Here is a 17981-nt window from a genome sequence, read left to right on the forward strand (position 1 = left end):
GAAATAATCAGCTGGGATGTGCATTGACATAATCATAATTTTCCATGTCTCTCGTTGTATTCTTTGCACATATTGAATACTGGGATCGACAATAAAAACATGTCATCATAACATAGTCAATCATTGGATTTATTTTTAGAGTGATAGGCACCATTTTAAAAGCAACAAAATGCACCCGAAAAGGATTTTTTTCTCTATTTTTTTTTTTTTTTGGCTCTCAACTGTGTGATGATGCTTGATTTACACTTTGGAGATATGTTTTGTGGTGTAAATCAATTTAATAGAGCACTTCATTAACATCAAAAAGTTCATCTAATCCTTTGTAATGATTAAAATAACCTAATAATAAAAATGTGGGAGGGGAAAGGAAGATGGTTATACAGATTAAGAGAAAGTTGTTCAAAAATCTACATTGCAGTCTTTGATTCAAAAATTCATTATCCCCAATCCCCTCTTCTAGTTGGATTTGGATCTGTCAAGACTCTTACTGTACCTAACTAGCAAGATAACCTGCGCTTCCGCGGCGAATTTTGATTACAATGTAATAAAAAGAAAAGAAAAGAAAAGTTAAATATTTTGCTTATTTTTTTAACCATAATAAAGAAGTTATTTTGTGTTCAATCAAGGAGCTTACATTGATTTTATTCTTAATCTGCCGTGGCCTCTCTGTTTGAATTGCAAAAGGAGAAGAGGTGATTAAATGAGATTTTTACTATAACACTTAGGATTTGGTGATGGAACATGAACAGAGAAAGATGAAAACCTCCCAGAAAAAAAGAGTGCAGTAACAAAAGCAAATGCTAATGGTCAAAGTATATTACTAGCTTGTGCTTGGTGATATTTTTAGGGGGTGTTTGGTAACCCCAATAGGATCACCATGGTGATCTAAAATCCCTGGTGATCCGAATACTGGAGTGAATTGATCCCTAGTGATCTAAGATCAATGTGTTGGTAGGCCATGGTCCAGTGATTAAAAATTCCTGAGTATCCATGAGTAATTGTTTGGTATGGTACGGGAATCCAAAATCACTGACCACATAATACCACAAATACCCCTGATATATCTTAGATGAATTTTTTATTTATTTTTAATTCTCATGAATTAAAAATGTAAGTCAATATGCTAATTTCTATAATAGCTCCATAATTTTGTCATATATTCTACTTTTAGTAGCCCTTATCATATATTTATTAATCATATAAAATATATTATAATAAAATATTAATATATTTATCAATATATTAATTATTAATATATTCTATAAAAATATATTTATTACGCCTATAAATTATTAATCTTATAAAAATATGTTATTTTTCATTATAGAATTAATATTTTTATTTATACTTATAATGGATTTTTTAATACTAATAATTATTTTGATTAGAAAAATAAGGTAAATAGGAGTAATATAGTAATATATTAAATATTTTCATTATATAAATATAAAATATAATAATATATTTCTACTATAATTTAAAATTATCCTTCCAAACGCGGTGATTTCATCACCTCCATCCACATCATTCTTGATCCCGGGACAATCACCCCATACCAAACGCCCCCTTATAGGCATGCTTTCTCCAAAAAGTTCAGATTTAACTTGTTTTTCAGAAGCTGAAATAGGAACATTTTTTTTTTGTGACGAGCATTTATTAAACATTTAGTAAAAATTACAAAGTGATAAGTGCTTGTTAAGGAATTAAAATTCAAGTTATTCAAAAAAATCTAAATTGCAAATTTTATAGGGAAAGGAAGGAGAAAGAAATGTTTGAATAATACAAAAAATCATGAAAATTTTTTAAGAATAAGCATGGACTGCAGTTCAATAATTTCTTATTAGACATGTACAAATTTTTTTTAATCTTTATTTTGATATATATTTAGTAAAAGGATACCTCCAAGGAAGAACTAGGCTACTGGATGTGCAGCTGTGATCCAGAGATCTTACCTCTATATAAAAAATAAAGCTCAGCTCTTTTTTTATATAGATAATTCATAAGCATAATATTAGTAAATTTTGCACAAATTTGTGACATAACTTTACTCCTTACCAAGGCTTTTTCTTTGTTTATTTTGGTTTTGATTTAGAAACATCATTACAGTTTGGTCATTAATGCCCTAATTTTTTTTGTTCGTACATGGATTCTCGTAGGAATAAACCGATGCAGGGTTTGTTTGGATAATTCTATACAAACCAACAAATAGAGAAGGCCTATTTCACAATATTCATAGAATTTTTTTTTAAAGTAGGCCGACCTCAATTGTTTAGAAGATATATGTTAAATGGCCAAATTCAATTTCTACAAGAGTTTCAGTTTAATCGTACAATTTTTTTTTAATAGATCCAGCGGTCTATGCCTTCACGACCCTACCATCAGGTCATTCAGTCGGGCCGAGTGGCCTTCAGACTGCATCCGAACCCGCTTTTGGGACGGACCGGGGTAAGTTTTGTCACGGTCTCACGGATCATGGGATTTCCTGCCCGTCACAATTCATTAGGGTTTGCGCGGGTGGGTTTGTTCACGGGTCGGGTCTAATTGGGTCGGATAATTTGTTCTCAATCTCCTGTCCGACCCGTTATTTATACCACCATGGGCTCATCCTTTCCCAATTGATCTCTCTCCTCTCCCCTCCTTCCGCTATAAGGAGCCCTAAAGCGGTGGAAAGAAGGGCGAGAAGGAAGCGGTCGACCGGCGGTCCTGGACTTCGCCGGAGGTGGAGGACTCGACGCCCTACCGGTCAGTGATCAGGTAAGCGCTAGCGGTTTCCTACCCTCTTATTTTTTTCCTTCCCCATATCGTTTCCCCTCTTTTTTATGTTTTTGCTTTTTTATTTTGGATTCAATAAATAAGTTTTCTTCAGTTATTTTTGATAAGATCATTTACTTCTTGCACTTGAAGGGGTTTTGTTAATTCAGCTAATCTAGTAGAATCATTGCAGCGAATAAAACTCTTCGGGGAAAAAAATAATTCAGTCTAAGGTTTGATGAAGAAACATAAAGAACAATTTAACGAAGAAAATGATCAATGGTGATTAGAAAACAAACTGAAGATGCCTGTTTTCTAATCCCATCGAAGATGTTGAAGGTTTAATAAGTTTCTAAAAGAGAACCTTTTTGAATAAGTTGTACTCTTCCAAAGAATTTTTTTTTGACGTGCTTTCTCCAAGCATGCAATTCTACTTGGAAAACAGATTCAGAAATTATACTCTATGGCTTTCTGAAGGTATGACTGTATGGAACTTAAAAATGAACTTGTAAGATCAAATCTGCTCCTCATTCTACCATGACTCCTTAAAACAAAGTTGAAGTTGACGCCAGTGTTAACCAATGTAGGGACTCATGTTTCAGCTTGCATAATATGTATATGAATGAAGGAATATAAAAGGATCCACTAGTGCATCAATGAGTTTGAAAGAAGTGTTAGATTTTTGCACAAAAGCACGAAACAAACTGGTGGCAAGTTTTGCTACTGGTTCTCTAATCTTGCAATCTCATCTTTTCTTGATTGTCCCCATCAGTATGTGTCATATTGGCCAAGTTCTTGCGGCATGCTCTAGGCATTTTGCAGTCAATTATGTTCGACTGGTTGAACTTTCTGGGGCAGCTTGGGAAGGTCTAAAGACTGCTAAGTAGGCTTTTCGAGTATCCAATAGTTAGAGTGAAGGTGGTTCTTGTTGCTGTTGTGTCTTGGATCCATGGGCCTCATGATAATCATGGATCGGACAGCCCTATGATATTCAATATAAGCACTATTGTCAACTCATGTGATTCATTCACAGCTTCCCATGCCAGCAGAAAGGGGAAATCGATCAGCAGAACGGCTGTCTGTTTGTGGAATATCATTAAGAGCTAATGAGAATGGGATTTGAATCTTCCTCTGTTATTGAGAATTTTGGCAAATATTTGGCTGTGATGTGTGTTTGTCTTCTTGTTATACTTGGAGGGTCTTAGCCTCTCCTTGCTAGCAAAAGAATAGTAGATAATTGCAAGTGGTGTATGAGCCGTCCAATTGAAATTATTTGGTTTCACCCCTTTGCTGGATTATCCATGCTAACTTCATTGTGGCATGACCACGGTTTTTCTCTTTAGCTATTGTTTGTGAGCTTTGGCAATTTGTCACTCTTCTTTTCTATTTATCTTTCCAAATGTAGTCTAATCTTTGATGTTCATTATTATTATTGCGTTTTATGATCCATAACTGAGCATGATTCATGACTTCCTCTTTGCAGCAGTTTAAAGATTTCTCAGCATGTCTTGGTGCACTATTGAATCTGATCCTGGTAGGTTGTACATATCAACTTTATTTTTGATATTGATGTTTTATTTTTGAGTCTTCTTATTATTTTGTAAATTTGAATTCAAGCAGCAATTCTTTCTAAGATTTGGAGCTATTATTTTCCTTCTGGCAATATTTCTTTTCTCAAATATTTTTCCAAGAGTAATTGCAACTTAGAAATATTACATATGAAAACCTAAGTAAAACCCTGTTTGTCATGGCAAATTTGTTCCATTTGATGAAAACAAGAAAATGCACAGTTTTTTTTTGTCAGCTAATAGTGTTAAAATTCTGAGGTTGACAGGTGGAATCTTGATTTTGTCATGAGGTTAATATACATCTCTATTGTTGCCAGGGTCAAAGCCACTTTCTAGTGTGGAGATCCTATAGTATGATTGTTTTTTTGTTATCCTGTAGAACTATCCAGATGAAAATTATATAACAGAATTAGAATCAAATAGATGAAGTGTTGAGGTGCCTTGAGGGTGTCATGTGATTGGTGTATGCCATGACGCTTCAAGGGAAAACTTTATGAAATGGAAAAATAGCAATTGATGTATGCCATGAAGCTTCAAGGGAACACTTTATCTGATGGCAAAATAGCCCATAATATTACATTGTTCATATATTTGTGCAATAAAATAGATCCAAACTTAAGATGATCGTGGCAGAGAAAAGAATGTGGTGATGGATTGATGCAAAATTAGGACAGATGGAGTAAAGAATGAGTTCTCTAAAGGAAGTGCAGGGACTTCACCAATTAGATAACCAAGTTATCATCTAACTAAGACGGAACAAGCATGTGACTTATAGATCTAAGGATGGTTTGGTAAGGAAAGTGAAGTTCGCCTCGTCGTTAGGATATAAAGTATTTAAAATTATATGGATGGGAGTTGAGAAAAATGGATTGGAAAGCTTGCTTAGAATCGATGTAACCATGAATTATTGGTGAAGGATTCATATTCTGAAAGATGTTTCCGAATAGTTCAGACTAATCTTGAAGGCCAATGTTTTCATTATTCTATTGTATGGTTACATATTGTGTGATATTAGCCTGGTATATCTATTTTCAAGATTCTCATCCAGTAACCTTGGTTTTTATCTTAACGGTGAGCTGGGAGGAGGGTTTGGAAGCCCTGTTGTGCGTTGCAATGCATTTGGTCAATGCATGTCGATCAATCCAACACAATATTGTATAACACATTTAGAGGTTTGGGATCTTAATAATTTCTTTTAACTCCCAAATGACCTGAAATAAATGTACAATCATAAGATCAGTCATTCCTCATTGAATCTATGACTATAGGATTGAATTAGGCAATAATATAAAAGATATTCAAGTGAAATAGGTTTCTTTTAATTAATACGTAAAATGTAATTTGGGGGAATCTTTAAACCATATCATAGTGTCTCATGTTTATGGATACGATAATAAATGCTTTTGACTAAGGTTGACATTTGATTAAAAGTAATCTCAAAAACATGCTTCCATAAAAATGGTAGACATAAATATAACCTTGATAAGATGGTAGCTGATGTCTTTATTATATATTAGAAAGTTCATAGTCACAATCATTGTCGGTCCCAAAGTGCAAGTAAAAGGCGAATCTTGAAATAAGGTTGTCAAACTATGAAATATATCCTACTTTGATTTTTGTTAGTGTTTGGGAGTTCCTTAAGCATTGTGTAGCAGTTTAATTTGATTGTGTTGCAAAATCAGCACGACTGACTTGTGCACCCCCATGTAGTGCTTCAATTACTTATACCAGTACATATGAGAAGTGGAGGAGTGTATAGATTGTCCCTGGCAAATGATGGCATGCATCTGCAACTGATAATGGAAATAAACATGCAACAGATGGCTAGATTTAGGATACCTAATAAACAATGTGTTGTCCTGGTGCTTGATTGGAGTTATGAAAGAGGTACGAGGCTACAAATGAAATGAAGTACCACAGGTCAAAATAATATGTATGCAGAAGAAGACTTGGAATGTATGAGTTTAGATTGAGGAAGTGAATATGAAATGGTGAAAAGGAGATTACTTGCACGCTTATAAGAAAGCAAATGGGAGGGAATCTTAAGGATATTGGTGATAGCTACAACTTTATATGGCTGGAAGCGTAATATGAGACATTAGTTAAAGATGCAAAAAGGCCAAATGTATAGTTATAAACAGGAAAAATAATTAGACTAATAGCCCATTGCTGTTAGGCATGGAAATTGTTAATGCAATGCTTATGTACCATGTGCACAAGTAATTCAAGAAGGAAATGGATGGGCCATTGCAAGGCAGTCTAAAAGGAGAAAGGATATCTGTAGGCTGTGACTTCTTTGGTTCTTTAGGGAGCAGTAAGTAAGGATAGGGCAGGGTTTGATCATTATCAAAATGGGAAAAGAATAGCAGAGGGTATGTGTGTAAGTTTCCAGCAATTGACTTATAACAGGAGATTAAAATGCATTTTGTGAGAAGAGAAATGAGAAAATAGTTTTACTTTGAAGAGTGGATAGAGCATGTTAGAAATATAATATGTTCAAATCCAAAATAGATATATCATGTAAAGAATATACGGTGATGCCAATAGAATGTCATCCTGCACAACATTGCATAATATAAATGAATATGCATGCTAGATCTTGAAAAAGAGAAATGAAATTGTAACATGCTTTATAATGAGGTGGGAACAATGTAACATTCTCTAGAGAAAAAAAATAAGGAGAAGAATTAGAACTTGAGAATTGATCCAATTGCCACATGGTATTAGATGGCATATCTTTTTAAGATGATTTGAAGAGTTCATGGAGACAATAAAGACAAAGAATATACATGTTGAGAAATTTGATGGTGGAAAAGTAAATTTGAGAACTTGATCTTAAAAACACTCTTCCTCGTATATATGGCAAAAGTAAATGATACTTGGGACTTTGAACAATTTTAATAGTAAGGAATGATGCAAAAGACATAGTAAGATTAAATTCTTATATATATGATAGGTGAGATGCAGAATGACAGGAGAGCCACGTCATTATCTTGGGAAGTGCATGGTAGAGTTCTGCAAGAGGCAATTTGGTGGGCATGAAGTGGGAAAAAGGTTTTAAGAAGGTATAATGACTTGCTAACACCAAGTAAAAAGTAACTGTCAGAAGTGTAAATATTAGCTGAAGCCAGGAAAGCAAAATTCTTATTCAATGGACCCACACCAATGACTTGTATTAAGCTCATACTCTTTTGGGCTTGTAACAAACAACTCAACTATTGGTATCTAGGAGGTTTCATGGTTTATGTTATTTGAAAATGTTATGGTGTTAATTAGATAAGGTCCCGATAGGTTGCCAAACTAGAATTATGGCGGAAAAGCTTGGCAGGTTGTGGATCTGAAATATAGCAGAACTAAAATTAATATATGGAACGCATTTTTACTGGCAATGATAATGAACTAGTGCCCTAAATAGAATGCATTTTTAGTGCAACCACAAGGTCCACAACTAACAGATCTTTTATTGGGACTTTATCTCAACTTATATTTAAATTATCTTTGGTCGCCCCTGCTTCTTTCCTAGCCCTTTGATGCCAAGCTAAGCACATCCATGCCACAACCTCCTCACTTTGTTACATGTGCCCATTTGATCTCGATTCGCTACCACTTGTTCTCAATTAGTGCGACCATATGCTTACACTGGTTTAGTCATCCTTCATCTCGTTCTTCATAGTTTCACCTGAATTCCTTCTCTGAGAATCTCCTTTTATGTGACTGGATCCTGATCCTCTTTATATCCCAAGATCTGGACCCCACAATGTTGCAGGCTCCCATTCAACCTCTACATAGTCAAGAGGCTTATGGTTATTAAACTACAATGCAAAGACAACCAAGTCTGACAATGTTATACTTTTTCTAGTTCTGTCTCTTTCTTTGCCTCTGTTTCTTAATTTTACTGGTTGCGTTTGCTGATGGTGGATGATCAATATCACCAAGTTGGCAACCACTTATGAAGAAAAGAGGTTTAGAATATGAAATTAATCTTGCTCAGGTGTCCTGACTTTTCAAGATGTTTGGATGAAACTATACTGAAACAGTTAAAGGATTAACATCAATGGAGTTTATAGTTCTCTAGGCATAGGTTCTCTATTCACTTGAATGATTCAATGACAGAAAAAATTCAAGTACTAGGATGTAAATCTGTTGTATGGCATCCATAGGTGCAATTGCTTGTTTCCCAAATTCATCATAGTTATTTTCGATGAGCTTTGGTTGGCTCACTGTGTAGCATACAGTTGCAGCCTTATTTTTATTGACAATACTATGGGAGTTGTTAGTTCGGTCTTTCAAATTTGCAGACTCCATCATCACAAGTTTATGGAAAAGTCGTGTATTGTTGTGAGAGTAGTATGACGAGCATGTGGCTTGATAGGAATATCATGATGTTCTGCTCTTGAGAGATTAAAAATAAAAAAAGTTGCAGTCACCTAAGTAACAAAATAAATGATAGTGAATCCAGATGCATTTCGACCTATTCCATTAAAATGCTGCAATTTCGAAATCTTGTTAGTTAATCTTTTGCATAATATCTCAATTACGAGCAAATGGTCGTATGATTTTGTTTTAACTAATAAGTCTATTACATTTTCCAGGTGTTTTTACTGAACTGATACAACAGATGCAAGTAAAAGGTGTTCAGGCAAGTTCATTACTGCCCTCTGTATTAGGTGCTTTTGTTTTAAATTATTTCAAAAAATTGGTGTTTGATTATCTAATAGTGCTTGATCGGAAATAAATATTCTGCATCATATTTAGTTATTAACATCAAGAACTGATTGCATCATGGTAATGAGCTCCCTTAGTTGTTACTGATGTTATAGTTGTTAGTTGTTGTCAGGTGTTTTGTAAGTAATCCAAAAGCATGGACCCTGGTAGTAGTTATTCGCTTATAATGCATGGAGTGGGTGGCAAGCATTATTTCATCTGCTTTTAAGTTCCTTTTAGCCTTATAAAAATAATTAAAGATCAAATGGGATCTTTGAGATGCCAATTTTTAGCTGAATGTTTGATTAAAATCCTGTTGTTTAGTCCCCAATAATGTAGATATCACTTATTGTGAGAGCCTAGGAGTACTGCCTGACTGTGCTGACTTGAAACCATATTACAATCTTAATGTGCAGAATTTGTTAATCTTATACAGGTCTGGATGGTTAGGATTATCAGCAAGTTCTAAAAAAATGACTGGTGGATATTTCAAAAACCTAGGTTTCGATGCATGGCATAAAATGGAGTACACTGTGCCCTTTTTTCCTTTGGATAACAAATAGAGTCGTCGTCGTCATCATTATCATCATCATTATTTTTAAAAATGCATGTGGTGTTATAACAAGGTGAACAATTTGCACCTGGTAACTTTGATTTGCCTGTTTTGTTGCTGGGGTGCTAATGAATAATTTCAGTGTGTGAATGATTCTGCTAAAATTTTTTTGAAACAATCTCTTCCAAATTATAAGGCTGTTTACCTAAATATATTTAATTCCCATGTGCTTTAAGGAGACAAGGGGCATCTGTGTAATTTAACTATGACATTGCTTTTGTTATCATTACTCATTTAATGCATTGTAAATTAGAAAATGTCTTTTCTTAAAATGGTTCTGAATTATTAGGAATGGCACTCAGGTAACCTGCATGCTATATATGTATATATGTATTTGAATTTAGACACATCTATTAACTTTACTTTCTGTATTCAAGTATGATAGGTTACTGTTTGGGACCTTTTAAGACCGACTCTGATTTGACACTGGTGACTAACTTTGAATACAGTTATTGATTCTTTGCCAATGAAACTTTGGGCAACTGACAGGATGAAAAGGGAACTTTGGACAATCTGCCAGGCTAAATGGGTTCAATCTGGAAGGCCAGCCTACCATCGTTATTGCAGATTAAGTTCCTGCAGGTGTAGCAAGTGCTCTGAGATCCTGCTAGGTTGAGAAAGTGGCTTTTGAAAATAATTTTAACTATAAATAATAGATGTGTTAACTCCTTGACATAACTAAATCATGTCAAACAAGTGAAAGGAAGCAATGCCCTCGAAGAGAGGGCAAACTAAAAACATGTGTCTAGTAGTTTGTGGACAAGAATCAGGATATCGAAATTATTTAAGTTATGCAAAAATTATTATTCTATTGAAGATTAAAGAACTTCTAGAGATAACTCCAACTATGAGATTTGAGATTTAATGCTAGCCCTCTTTTCTGCCGGGTTCTGAGTCTTCTGAAGCTGTTCCACTTCATCAATCATATCTGTTATCCATGTCATAAGCTTGACGGTGTCAGAGAGGAGAACTATCTTAGACTGCAAGTAGAATAATGTATCTGAAAAACTTACAAGGCCGTGCAATCCAGTATAAGGGTTACAAACCAATGTTTGCAATACTCTGAAAAGTTAACATTATTTTGTTTATAAGTCTATCTTAGAAATCATACTGAGTACATACACCATTCCATCAACACAAGAGTAAATATCAGATTCCTGATTTCAAATCATTTATTTGCTAACTGTAGCTATATTCCTTAAGATCTGCTTTGTTTCTTAACATATTTTTTTTTTCTTTAAAAATTTCTAATGTGATGATTGTTAACAATGATTGATTATTTGTTGTCTTTAAGTATGTCAGTTTTAGGCAGAAAATGAGTTCAGCGGTAGTGGTATCTGTATGAAAAAGTGATAAGAGTTAGGGTGGATGTTGAAAGATGTAATATGTTGAGAGAGCATCTCATTATCCTTGCTAGAACCTTACACGTCATGCATCTGAAAGGCCCCATGTTTTGGACCTACAGTCCCATGCTTAGACTGAATGTCAGGGGAAAAGAAGTGGCTCCGTGTAACACAAAGATTGGGCCTGGAGGGGCATTTTTGGAATGGGAAAAGTGGAATCAAAGTCACAGAGGTGGAGATGTGGAAGTAATTTGAAGTCTGCAGCGTGAGTGGAGGTTGCGTATAAAAAGCAAGGTGGAGACACGTTGGCCACACCCCCGGCCTTTACGTTATACATAGTAGCAATTTTCTGAGCTTTGTTCCCTTAAAAAACTAGTTTGGCTATGAATCATGAAACATATACATGGATCCCTGGATTAATCAAACAGATGATAAACTAAATCAACATTTACATGGTTTGTTGCTTGTTTTCTTATTTATCTTCGAGTCAAATGTTTTATATAGTGTTCAACCTCAGTTTTTTTTTCCTTCTCCTTTTTAACTATAAAACCTCGAGCATTTTGGTGGGTCTAGTTTTTTGGCAATAGCTGTTGCAACTCTTTCAACATGGTTTATTTTGCTTTGCATTGGAAGCTTAATTTTGAAATTCTTTTGTCATTGAGCTTTCAACCATGGGTAGACATAAGTTGGTAAAACACTCAGGTAAAAATTGTCAAGGATGCGATTCTATCTTGAGGTTCATAATTGTTGAACTTTTAGTGGCTGTCTTTGTGTTCGTTTTGACCATTACTTGATTTATCACTGCAACATGTTTGCTATGGACGCTTCCTGATCCCTTACGAACTTCACAACTTTGATGGCTGCAATCTGTTTGCTGATTTTATATTATACTAAAACTTGATTCCTGTATTTATTTATTGATTTATTTCTTTTTCGACTATTAGGTGGAGGAATTGTATTCACTGGACCTTGACTTTCTGAACAATCTACGGTTTGTAATTGTTCCAGTGCCATGTTATTTCTGTTTATTATAATTTTATTTGTTCTCTCAATACAGTTGGTTGAATTGCTGTAATTTCTTGCAGGCCGGTCTATGGGCTGATATTCCTTTTCAAATGGCGACCTGGCGAAAAAGATGATCGGGTCGTAATAAAGGATCCAAACCCAAATCTATTTTTCGCCAGCCAGGTTAGCAGCATTAATCATTAGTTGCCATTTGGCTATCTGCTAATTACGCCCGTGTGTTATTTGGCTGATTTAGTCTGCCTTCAGGTTATTAACAATGCTTGTGCAACTCAAGCAATCCTTTCTATTCTGATGAACTGTCCAGACATCGATATTGGCCCAGAACTGTCGGTGTTAAAAGAATTCACCAAGAATTTTCCACCAGAACTCAAAGGCCTGGCTATCAACAACAGTGAAGCTATTCGAGCAGCACACAACAGCTTTGCAAGGCCTGAGCCTTTTGTCCCTGAAGAGCAGAAAGCTGCAGGGAAAGACGATGATGTCTACCATTTCATAAGTTACATACCTGTGGATGGAGTTCTGTATGAGCTTGATGGGCTGAAGGAAGGCCCTATCAGCCTTGGGCAATGCCCTGGTGGAGAAGGAGACATGGATTGGCTACGGATGGTGCAACCAGTGATACAGGAACGGATTGATCGATACTCTCAAAATGAGATAAGATTCAATCTTATGGCGATTATAAAGAATAGGAAGGAGTTGTATACAGCTGAACTTAAGGAGCTCCAGAAGAAGAGGGAGCATCTTCTGCAGCAATTGAATGATCATATGATTACAGGTAACAAGCAAAACCCTGCTGTCGAGGCAATAAATAAAGCACTTGCGGAGGTGGCCTCTGGGATAGAAAATGCAACCGAGAAGATACTAATGGAGGAGGAGAAGTTCAAGAAATGGAAAACAGAAAACATACGGAGGAAACACAATTACATTCCGTTCTTATTCAACTTTCTGAAGCTTCTTGCAGAGAAGAAACAATTGAAACCTCTGATTGAGAAGGCGAAGCAAAACTCATGTAGTCCTAGATGAACATTTTGCGATGTGGGATTCTCCAGATGACAAAGTGTTACTAATGGTTGCTAGGAAAGTTGTACCAGTGTCTCCTTTTTTTTTGTTGTGCAGTCTTATGGTAAAGGTTCGAGATTGCAGGATATTCATGTTCGAACATTTATTTATCTACTCAGAGAACTAAATCACTTTGTGTTCATGGCAAATTGTGGTCTATGAACTTGGTTAAGCCATTCCAAGTTGATTCCAGGAGCTTCTGAAACTGGTATTAATGTATACTACCTAATGGAACCCCGCCAAAACCGTTACAATGACCATTGTTTGATATGGAAATTCTTTCATTTGGAGCCTCATATACAAGAAGTACATTTCAAAATATTTTACATGCTCATAAATGCAAAGGTTGTCATGTGTGCTTCGCAACTTGTACATTTTCTTCCTATAATGAATCACAAATAAAGAATAGCTTACTATCAGGTAGGCCATAAAGGTTATTATTATGTGCAGATTTATTATTTTTTTTTTGGGAAAGGACTCACTGTCGAAGTTGATTTTTTTCAGTGAAATAGCCTTGATCTAGGGCATGGTAGTGGTGTGAAACCAAGTTTTAGTTCTGGCGGCCCTGCCAAATATGGAGCAAATTAGGAGGACGGCCAATGTTCTACTTTATAAATCAGCCATTGCCAATGAATATGAAAGTGCTCTCGGGCAATGGTTACGGCTGTTTGGGCCACCATACTGGAAACTAATGATCAACCATTTTCCATGATTTGCAGTAATTCTCTAGCGTACCAACTCCCTTTAGCCATGAGGGCAATGAATTTACTAGTCCCTCTAGTGATATCAGCCCCCTTGAGCCATGAGGGTAATGAATCCTTTACGTGCACAGAATAGTCTTCCCGTGCAGTACTTTGATGAATTGGATGAGGGCGAGAGGTTTGTTGAAAATATACATTGATTTTGTCACTTAAATTGCCCTTGTTTATTCTGGAATTGTAGTTGGGATGGTCCCACCTCTTGTCATTGTTGGGTATTTTGAAAATAATAGAAGATTAATGTTTTATTTTAGAACTCAAATAGGTGGCCGGTTGGCTTGTCAAATAAATCCGTTTACAATTTTAAATTCAAAATCCTCATGTATATTTTTTTGAAAAAAACGTGTATTTTATGTCTGTTGAGAAAAGAAAGCGTCTATCATAAAAACAATAACCACACTATAAATAGCTAATTAAACTTTCCGTATCAGAATACAACACACTATAACACAACTCTATCAAATTAACTTCATTCTCTAGACACTGATGAATGTTCATTGGTTTGACCTGTTAGTGTAGAATGTGAGCTAACATTAGGCTTCATTGTATCCTAAAGGCTTATCGCATATTCCTCTTGCATATTTGATTGGTGGGGGAAAATAAAGCCTTAAGAAAAGTGGCCGTGCTACACATTTTGAAGCCATCCTTCTTTTTGAGTTTTCCATTTTTCTCCCCTTTTTGTTCCAACAATCTTAAGGCTTTATTTTATGTTGCAACAAATGATGTTTGTTACACTTTGAGAGATAGCTGCAAACTTCCTCAAATTGGAATGTTTTGATGGAGGAAATTTTGAGGTGGCAAAAAAAGATACACTTCCTCCTTACAAATCTCAAAGTTGTTTATGCCCTCAACGCACTAAGGCTATATAAGGACAAAATTGTAGTAGAAACTCGTACCAGACAGAAGTGGGATAATGATGACTACCTGAATGAAATATTGAATGTGCTCTTTGATGCTTACTAGAAAGTGGCTACTGCAAAAGAATTATGGGAGAAGCTTGAATGAAGATACATGTCAAATGATGCAACCAGCAAGATGTTCCTTGTTAGCAAATTTAATAATTATAAGATGGTTGATGATAGATTTGTTATGGAACAATTATATGAGATAGAGAGCATTTTTAATGGTTATAAGTTGCATAGCAAACGTATGGATGAAATCATAATGGTGTCCTCTATTATTGACAAACTTCCTCCATCATGGAAAGACTTTAAAAGAAGTCCAAAGCATAAGAAAGAGGATATCTCTTTTGAGGATTTCGTCAACCATCTTCGTATTGAGGAGGAATACCGTAAACAAGATGAAAACGGAGCAAAATGCTCATCTTACCAAAGTCCACGTGGTGGAGGAAAATTAGTTAAGCAAACCTAAAAGAGCTTATTAATCTACTACTACTCACAAAAACAAAAAGAAGAAGAAAGGTGAATGCTTTTATTGTGGAAAACTTGGACACTATGAGGCACAATGTCGTCTTCCGAAAAAGAAGGGTGTACCGGCAACAAAAGTAAACTTTGATGCAACGATATCAGAAATCAATGCTCTTGAAGATGATGGAGCTTGGTGGATTTGTTCTGGCACAACCAGTCGCATATGCAAGGATAAGAATCTGTTCAAGAAATATGAACTAGTAAAAGGCGAAAGTGTTCTTTATAGTTCACTATACATGTCGAGGAAAAAGGAATCGTACAACTTGAATTTACATCTAGAAAAATATTACTCTCAATGATGTGTATTATATACTAGAAGTTAGGAAAAATCTTGTATGTGATAGTGTTCTTAATAAATTTGGACTCAAATTAGTGTTTGAGGCAAGAAAATTTAATCTTTCCAATTGTGGAATCTTTATGGAGAAAGGCTATATGTATGAGGACATGTTCAAGCTTAATATTAATAAAAATAAAGTTTCTTGTGTTATATTGTTTATTCTTCTTATTTATGGCACAATCATTTAGTTCATGTCATTCTTAGAAGAATGCATGATATGGTTAAACTAGATTTATTTCCATACTTTAACAAAAATATTGATAAATGTAAAACAAGCATGCTTACTAAGATTACTAGAAATGTTTTTCCTAAAGTAGAAAGATGTACAAAATTGCTTGAACTAGTACATAGCGATGTATGCGACTTGCATAATACAACAACCATAGGAGGAAAGAAATATATTATAGCATTTATAGATGATTATTCTAGGTATAGTTGTTTCTTTGTTGCATTCTAAAAATGAAGTGCCGGAAAAATTTAAAATTTACAAAGTCTGAAGTAGAATTGGATGGTGAAACTTCTATTAAAATTTTTTAAATTGATAGAACTATGACCCTAGTTATTTTGAATTTATTGAAATTGTTCATGAAACTTTTGCACCTTACACACCATAACAGAATGGTGTGGCAGAATAAAAAAATAGGGTGCTCATAGAAATGGTTAATGCAATGCTTTCTAATTCTAATTTAAGTCAAGGTTTTTAGGGTGAAGCTTTGATTACAATTTGTCGTATACTAAACAAAGTTTTTTTATTGAGCAATACAACCCATATGAACTATGAAAGAAAAGTAAGTCTAACCTAAACTACTTAAGAGTTCGGGGATGTAGAGCTATTATAAGAGTTTATAAACCCAAAAAAAGAAAGTTGAGAGGAAAAAGAGATTGAATGCATATTTTTAGGATATGCACAAAACAGTAAAGCATATAGGTTCATGGTAATAGAACCTACAATTCATTGGCAATACTGCGATTGAGTCAAGGGATGTCATATTCGATGAAAATAGATTTAATTCACATCCTAGACCTAAAGAACCTATTTTAGAACAAAATCATCTTCTAGAAGAGAATGACAAAGGAAAACCATGAACCTAGAAGAAGTAAAAGAGTTAGAAAGGCACCAACCTTTTGATCAGATTTCTTTATGTTCCTAGTGGAAGGGATAGAGAATCTTTTGGTAAGCATATACCCTATTGTTTTAATACAAAAGCAGACCCTGCAACTTATGAAGGGGCATTGAAATATCAAGATGCTTTCTTTTGGAAAGAAGCTATTAATGAAGAAATGGATTCTATTATGGATAATAATACTTAAAAATTACTTAAGCTCCCATCAGGTTTTAAACCAATAAGTTGTAAATGGATTTTCAAGAAGAAAATAAAAGTAGATGAAACCACCGATAAATTCAAAGGTAGGTTGGTGTCTAAAGACTTCACACAAAAATAAAAAATTAATTATTTTGATACATATACACTAATAGCTAGGATCATAGCTATTAAATTACTAACTGTACGTGCATCATTTATCAATTGGTCATTCATTAAATGGATATAAAACTGTATTTTTAAATAGTGAATTAAAAGAAGAAGTATATACGGAAGAACACGAGGGATTTGTAGTTTGTGGATAAGCACATGAAGTGTGCAAACTTGTTAAGTGTTTATATGGATTAAAACAAGCTCCTTAGAAATGGTATAAAAAAATTGATTAAATTATGTTTGGTAATGGCTATAAAATAAATAAATTTGATAAATGTGCATATAGTAAATTTTTATTAATGGAAAAGGTGTTATTATTTATTTGTATGTAGATGATACACTAACTTTTAGCGCTGATTTAGAACAAGTTGAGAAAATAGTAAAAGTTTGTCATCTTGTAGTTTTGCTATAAAAGATACAGGTATAGTTGAAGTTATATTAGGAATAAGAATTTTTAGAGATAATGATAGTTTAATTTTATCTCAAATCTCATTGCATAGAAAAAGTACTAAAGAAATTTAATTATATAGAGTGTGATCCTCCATTTGTACCTTTTTGATTCTAATCTTCAATTACTTCCAAATATTGGTAAGCATGTTGCACATTAGAATATGCAAGAGTTATTGGATGCTTAATGAATGCTATGACTTGTCCTAGGCTTGACATTGCTTTTGCTATTGGAAAGTTAAATAGATATACAAGTAATTTAAGTAATACACAGTGGCATGTTATATGTAGAATTTTAAAGTATTTAAAGAAGTATGGATTATACCATTAATTACAGCCGATATCCTTCTATTTTAGAAGGATGCTAGTTTGATTATAAATAAGAAAGATCATGCTTCAGTAAGCAAAGAAGCAGAATGGTTGAATTATCTCTTATACGAGATTCCATTATGGCCTAAACCATTGCTAGCTAT

At 34.4% G+C, this 17981-nt stretch overlaps 1 protein-coding gene across 3 annotated transcripts; it reads left to right on the top strand.

The window, feature by feature from the left end:
• Positions 1-2608: 2608 nt before the first annotated feature.
• Positions 2609-13206, top strand: LOC103710351 (ubiquitin carboxyl-terminal hydrolase 2-like). 3 transcript variants are annotated; one of them, XM_008796026.5, is made up of 6 exons: positions 2609-2754; positions 4235-4285; positions 8912-8958; positions 11924-11970; positions 12065-12167; positions 12252-13206. In XM_008796026.5, the coding sequence occupies exons 2-6, from the start codon at positions 4255-4257 to the stop codon at positions 13026-13028; spliced, it is 1005 nt and encodes a 334-aa protein (XP_008794248.3). In that variant the 5' UTR covers positions 2609-2754; positions 4235-4254; the 3' UTR covers positions 13029-13206. The 3 variants fall into 3 exon arrangements, with proteins under 3 accessions (XP_008794248.3, XP_008794249.3, XP_089780089.1); XM_008796027.6 differs by having other exon boundaries at positions 2617-2754; positions 4238-4285; XM_089923963.1 differs by lacking the exons at positions 2609-2754; positions 4235-4285; positions 8912-8958 and adding an exon at positions 9544-10218.
• The last annotated feature ends 4775 nt before the right edge of the window (positions 13207-17981 follow it).

The sequence above is a fragment of the Phoenix dactylifera genome, chromosome 6, assembly GCF_051530095.1.
Source record: "Phoenix dactylifera cultivar Ajwa chromosome 6, Ajwa_hap1_PhDact_Kaust_v1.1, whole genome shotgun sequence".
Classification (NCBI taxonomy): domain Eukaryota; kingdom Viridiplantae; phylum Streptophyta; class Magnoliopsida; order Arecales; family Arecaceae; genus Phoenix; species Phoenix dactylifera.